Source organism: Genypterus blacodes, unplaced genomic scaffold, assembly GCF_046128005.1.
Source record: "Genypterus blacodes isolate CSIRO-AG114 ecotype Tasmania unplaced genomic scaffold, CSIRO-AGI_Gbla_v1 ptg000030l_1, whole genome shotgun sequence".
NCBI lineage: Eukaryota > Metazoa > Chordata > Actinopteri > Ophidiiformes > Ophidiidae > Genypterus > Genypterus blacodes.
The window spans coordinates 1,104,769-1,111,541 of NW_027466843.1; the positions used below are offsets into that span (position 1 = coordinate 1,104,769).

Here is a 6,773-nt window from a genome sequence, read left to right on the forward strand (position 1 = left end):
AGTCTTTTTTTCGTATTTGACAAATCCAGGAGCACCCAGGAACCTATTCCAGTTCTCCAGACGCCCTAGGTCAGGTTTCAGTCAGAAATACCACTAAATTGGGGAAAACCTGGAAACTTGGGGAAGCCCACCCAACACAAGGCGAACTTGGTATCTTGGGCTTTGACCCAGGTGACAGTGCCAAATACTGAGCCACTCTGCGCTCAGCTGGGATTTCCCCAGATCCTCAGATTTCCTCCCACAGTTGAAAGACATGAAGGTCAGTTAAAATTACATTTCTAAAATGTCAATATGTGAATATGTCTCTTTGTGTGTTAGAGACTCTTTGTGGTGTTTTTGTCTTTCTCCAGTTCAGTGAGAGGCACCCAGGTGTGATCTTGAAATGGAATTAGTGACTAAGTGTATGGATTTAACTCAACAAAAAGACAAACATTTCATATTGCTCATCTACAAAGATTTAGATTTACATATAGATCTGATATTGTAATCTCTTCATTGATTGAAAAACCCAAACCTGACCATTATCAGCATGAATATTTTTTTAATTGTCAAAGTCTGGGTCTTTAATAAATACTGTTCAGCCCACTTCCCTCAGACCCCCAACAATTACGTGACATTATTCAGCCTCATTGGAGGGTAAACATGTTTTACTAACTGACTAAATTAGTCACATTATTCTGTGCATAAGTGCAGACACTGACTCGTGTTGTCATATAATAAAAAACTGCCATAATTACCAGTTTTACTTAACGTCTCTCTCTCTCTCTCTCTCTCTCTCTCTCTCTCTCTCTCTCTCTCTCTCTCTTGCTCTCGCTCTCTCTCTCTCACACACACACAAACACACACTCATATGCACGATCACCACACCGGGCAGGGACCAAACGAGACAAGACCTATCATGTCTCTTCTCGGTGAGAACAGACATTGTTGACTCACTGTAGTCTAGAGACGCTTATCCTGCGTGCCACCACAGCTATGTACTGTCTGACCGGAGCCTCCGAGCAAGGGTGTGCAGACTCACACACGTGCACGGCTGCATGCTAAGACTACGCAAACACACACATTTATACAGGTAGAAGCCACATAGACACGTATACCAGACAGTTCACTTTTCCTCCGACTCTGTGGTTTTCCCTTTAATGCCCTCATCAATCACAACAACTCGAGAGCAAGAAAACAAGCCTTGATTTAGTCTTCCTTTCCATCAATTGCTCTACTCTTCAGTCGTGTACCTCACATATCCATGAGAACCTGAATGTTTACTTTTCAAGGATAGGTACACAAGCACAGTAGATGGTTCACCTGTCAGACAGCTCTGTAAAGCACTTATAAAAAACCATTAGTGTTGAAAGGCTCAGTCTTTTCTCCATAAACCCTCCACCATGTGGCCCAAGAGTGCCAGACACACAAAAGTATCTACAGAAATCAGGCATTTATTGGTTTCAAGCTCCATCCACTGGCCCAATACATCTTAGCAGGGAGAGCTGACATCACGATGGGCCAAGTGATGTTAAGGTATTTATCATATAGAATCCTAATATCTGGAGCTTTCACATGTATATACAGACATACACACACACATGTGTGCATTTGTCTGTATACACAAACAAACGCACACATGTACACAGGACAAAAGGAAATTTGCATTTATGATATAAAGCCACATAAATGTAGCCACACGCAGTCAGACAGACAGATAGGGAAACACATAACCGGTGTCTCACCACAAACACACACACAGACAAAACTGACACGCCCCACCATCCACCGTCCTGGTCCTGTTTACTTGTGACCATCACAGCTCCATAGCAGTCAACCCCATCATTCCACGGATTCCTGCATCCCCGCACTGTTTTATGAGCTCGGCAGCGAGGGCTGACGTGCTGTCTGCTCATCGAAGGCTGGATTCAAAGAAATAAACAAATAATGCTGCCTAATAAGAATATGAATGTCAACTGAATGATTTTTTATTTTATTTTTTATTGGAATCAGAATCAGAATCGTTTTTATTGCCAAGTTTTCACTTACAAGGAATTTGCTTTAGTGTATGGTGCAATAAGACAACAGATTAGTTAATTAATTAGACCCCCCCCCCCATCTTAAAAATGAAATCTAAATGACCAGCACACAATACATATATAATTTAAACTCAAGTAACAATGAACTCTGGTACCAAAATGATATGATGGAGGTAAAGGTTGTCTCTCCAGTTAACGCTCAGATCTGTTTAACACTGCCATCTGTAGACCATTAAGAATAACTGACTGCTCCACAAAGACAAAGTAAATCACTCACATCCTCTTCTTAATTGTCTTATTTGCAAGTGTACAGGAGAAGCCCAGAATTTCCCCCCCAAAAAACCTTTAATCACAACTCTGATCAACACATATATGAAAAATAGTGCGCAATTTAAATCCCATGGCTTTGTGTTATCAGTCCCGATTACTTATTCAAATGTAAACATTTAACCATAAATATCTTGTGCTAATTCTTAAGTTAATTACAAATGAACATTGAAAATGTTATACTTATTTAATTTTACTTTAAATATTCTATTGTAAATGACCTCTCGCGGCCCCGCTGTAGTACCTTCATGGGCCACCAGAGGCAGCCGCAGCCCTCACTCAGAAAGACTGCTCGAGAGTCTGGGTGAATACCTCAAAACTCTTCAGATGTCTACAACGTTACTGTGCCATTGGAGTGTTTTGAAGCCATATTGTATTTCATATACATTTTGAAACCTCAATTTTCTTGTTTGTGACACATATAATTGTACTAAAATCAGTCAATGTATCCACATCTCGACAAAATGTTGAAATCATTGTAAAATATTGTATTCATTGAACAGATAAAGTAGAAGCTTGCTTCCATGCTTACAGTGTGACAGATTTTTAAAAAAGAAACAACAATCCATGGGCAAAAATACAATACATGGAACATGTCAGATTCAAATAGACACAGTATGGAGCCCTAGTGTTAGATTTTGATTGCTTTAGTGTTTAATGAGCATTATGGTGAATAAAGATATTATTTGCCGTAGTTCAAGAGAACTACACAGCTGTTCAACCTGACAATTAATCATACGTTCTTTCGTAGTGTTGTGTTTGTGTTCCGTGCGATGCCAAATAGTATAAGCGCGTGTATGAGCGCTTTCGCAACTCGGTGACGTCTTATACGTGCGCCACTTCCCCATATGACATTCACAATAAAAGTTTGCGCCGTTGTCGCGTATGTTTCCCTTGCTGCCGTAACGTACGCATAGTTCGCAGGTTGCATAGCGACGACTGCATCGCAGAGAGCCGCGCGCGTTATGTTGTGCAACTTGTCGCACATTTTGAGTCCAGCGATGCTTCGGCTGTGTGTCAAACGTGGAGGTAACTAGCTTAGCATTTGACCCTATAGCCTCACCTAGGGACCGCTACATGCTAAGCTACATGGAGCTCCTTGTCTGCTTTGCATTGTTTTCCTCCATCCAGCTCTGTGTGCTGTATCACTGTAACATGCTGTGTCATGCTGTAGTTTGTGAGAGATATATTGGCATTGCTTGTTACCTAGTGAGAGTTTGTCTATTGTTGCCTGAGCTCCAGGTTGCCTTTCATTTAGTATCCGCTCTCAAATTGATAAAGTAAGGCAAACTGTTTCCAAAATGGCAGCTAGAGAGGAGTCTGCCCTCGTGAAAAATCTGTATTAATGTATAAATATGTAGTAAAGTGAAGTAGAAGCATATGCCCGTAAAGAATGAGAAGTTAAAAACTAGATCGACCTGTTGGTAAAACGTAATGCAGGCTTCACACCTACAAGATGACTCAGGATGATGTAAGATGACCTAGTTCAGTAAATTACTGAAAATAGTTTAAAAATAAATGCACTTACCACTTTGTTGGCAATTCTAAAATCTCTATCCATCACAAACTGCACTGATTACACTCCATTCTGGACACATAACAAAGTAATAGGCCTGAAAATGTCACAAATAGTGCTCATGTGTGCACAACAGATCTTGGTGAAGAACAGAGAGGCCTTTATCTTTCAGCAGAGAAATAAGGAAACATGATGCTTGCTGTTGAACTGCACATACCTTCATTTGTACAGAGAAAGTTATACATTACAGGAGTCCTCAAGCAAAATACTCGCATCTTTGCTTGAACCTAGAAACGTAATTTAGAAGGTCATATTGTGTGTCAGATGTTGAGCTCTTAGTGGAGGGGTCCTTTTGTTACGAGTGCCTCTGCTTGCATGTAACAGTTTTGTGCTTGTGTTAGTAACAGTGCCCCTGCAGCTGAGCTCACGTGCTCACAGTGTGCTCCCACCATCACTGGACAATGAGGAGAAGGCGATGCTGGACCGAATGTTGCGCGTGGATCATGCAGGTGAATATGGTGCCAACCGCATTTATGCCGGCCAGATGGCTGTGTTGGGAAGATCTCGGACAGGGCCTCTCATCCAGGTATGAACAGTTTGCATCACATGAACAGTAGCATTCTTTTTCACCACACTGTCTTGTTTTGTAATCTTTTTTGAAAGAACAGGTGTTTTTTGTCTGTGCCTGAGTGTGACCACATACTCATTCTTTTGTTTGTCTAGGAAATGTGGGATCAAGAAAAGAAACACCTTGAGAAATTTAATGAAATTCTGGCTGAGAACAGAGTTCGGCCCACAGCACTGTTGCCCCTCTGGAATGTCGCTGGCTTTTTATTAGGTCCGTAAAGCACATAAACATAAAATGGACATCATAAAGTAATGTGACACTCTGTTTTGAAGCTGTATGAATATTTGACTATGTATTTTACAGTATTTTAGGTGTTGTGCTCTCGATGTGTCATGAGATTGTGCCATGTTGAACCTTAACTGTATATTTTCCGTCCCCTGTAGGTGCATCCAGTGCTCTGCTGGGCAAGGAAGGAGCCATGGCCTGCACTGTAGCTGTAGAGGAGAGTATCTCAGAGCACTACAACAGCCAGATAAGAGCTCTGATGGAGAAGGACCCAGACAGATACATCGAACTCCTTCAAGTGAGTCTACATTGTTTCTTGTTATTGGTTTCTTGTTGCATATTTTCCATTTGCAGCTTGGACCTTTCTGTGTGGCGTTTGCACGTTCGTCCCCTCTTTGTGGGATTCCTCACATAATCTAAAGACACGGAGGTTACAATTACACAAACTATGTACTTCCCTTTAGAGGAAAATAACAAGGCACCATTTAACAAGTCAAGTTGTTGATTTCACTTGGTTTAATTCTTAAACAAATGGAAGAAAGCACAGATTTACATATTATCGGTGCATATCAAAGTTGATTCGGCATGATTTTTCCCAAGTGGTGACTGATGATTGTGACAGGTTTTTGATGCACTTCACAGATTATTTTCAAGTGTTTTGTATTTTGAGAATACTTAATAATACTAATTACACCACAACACTAATTCCCCATTAAAATGGATTTGTTTACAAGGGTAAGTCACCCTTTTCCATTGAAACAGTGACTCACTGCCCGAGCTTGTTCCAATCAGAGCCTGACTGGAATGCAAAGATTTTTCCCATAGCACACTGGATGAATTCCAGATGTGCTGAACCAGCTACTCAAAGTATGCACACTGACAACCCCCCTTTGAAAGAGGATCATTAAGGGGATTTTGGGTGTCATGCTGCCTGATCATGTTTTAAGTACATTCAGCTTCATTTATGGATAATTTTGGTTGGAAAAGTGATTTAAGTGCAACTGTGAATTAAGTCTGCAAATGTCCATTCACTTTATTTTGATAGGTTATCAAAGAATTCAGAGATGATGAGATGGAGCATCACAATATTGGTTTGGACCATGATGCTGAAACAGTAAGCATGTTCTCATTTTAAAGTAGTTTGCTACCTGTAATTTGGCTTAAAATTACTGCTATAATAATGACTGATACTGTTTTCTAAGTATATTGTTTTTTTCTTTGTTTTAGGTGCCTGGATACACAATCATAAAAAATGTAATACAGCTAGGCTGCAAAGCTGCAATATATATCTCTGAACGTGTCTAACTGTATGTATAAGAATATGCTTTTCATAAGTGATTTTTGATATCTTGGCTCATTTTGTATTTATATAAACTGTCTGATCTGAAGCACAATTTGTTGTGTTTTTGTCAGAATTAAAGTATACAAAAAGTATATCATTATCTCAGTGAGCCTACATGCTTTGGCACTCTGCAGTGTTTAATGGATGGATGCCGTCAAAGCTTGTAAAATTAGTGGAATAACTGCTGTATCATCAAGAACGCCTCAGTGGTCCAAATTGTTTTGACAGTTTATTGAAGGCGTTTGTTTCATAGATAACAAATGATTCACTGAATCGATCGGCGAAAAGAAATGATTTATGAAAATAAATGAAATACATTGAGTCATCATAATGTCATCAAATTTACACCTTCACAATTAGTGAAATGCTTTAAGTGGTACAATCACTAAAACTATTACTTCTACCTACAGTGTAATTGAGGTCAGCATGGTTTGGGGTAATGTCAATAAATACACCTGTAGTTGTTCCATGTGTTTCTTTAATATAACTCAGCAGAAGATATTCAGTATTTATTTGTCTGTTTTGGTCTATAATAAATCAACAACTTCTCAAAAAATTACTTGTGTTATTTATTTTAGTAATCCTCTCGCCTGTTTTCACCTCAAAGAAGAATAAGGATGAGGAATTTCACAGTATTGCGTGTGTTACTAGACTCACTCCTGGTTTTCAAAATCTAGATGCAGAAAAGAAAAACGATTCCTCATCTCATTATAAACC

The 6,773-nt window shown here is 39.6% G+C and overlaps 1 protein-coding gene across 1 annotated transcript; it reads left to right on the top strand.

The window, feature by feature from the left end:
* The first annotated feature begins 3,185 nt into the window (after nucleotides 1–3,185).
* On the top strand, nucleotides 3,186–6,318 carry coq7 (coenzyme Q7 homolog, ubiquinone (yeast)). Its single transcript, XM_076145814.1, has 6 exons — nucleotides 3,186–3,374; nucleotides 4,263–4,447; nucleotides 4,585–4,699; nucleotides 4,873–5,012; nucleotides 5,760–5,828; nucleotides 5,942–6,318. The coding sequence occupies exons 1-6, from the start codon at nucleotides 3,311–3,313 to the stop codon at nucleotides 6,017–6,019; spliced, it is 651 nt and encodes a 216-aa protein (XP_076001929.1). The 5' UTR covers nucleotides 3,186–3,310; the 3' UTR covers nucleotides 6,020–6,318.
* Nucleotides 6,319–6,773: the final 455 nt, after the last annotated feature.

Coding starts and splice junctions, on each gene's coding strand:
- coq7 (XM_076145814.1), top strand. CDS start 3,311: ATGTTGTGCAACTTGTCGCACATTTTGAGTCCAGCGATGCTTCGGCTG. Junction 4,700..4,872: donor TGTCGCTGGCTTTTTATTAG/GTCCGTAAAGCA, acceptor CGTCCCCTGTAG/GTGCATCCAGTGCTCTGCTG. Junction 5,829..5,941: donor TGGACCATGATGCTGAAACA/GTAAGCATGTTC, acceptor TCTTTGTTTTAG/GTGCCTGGATACACAATCAT.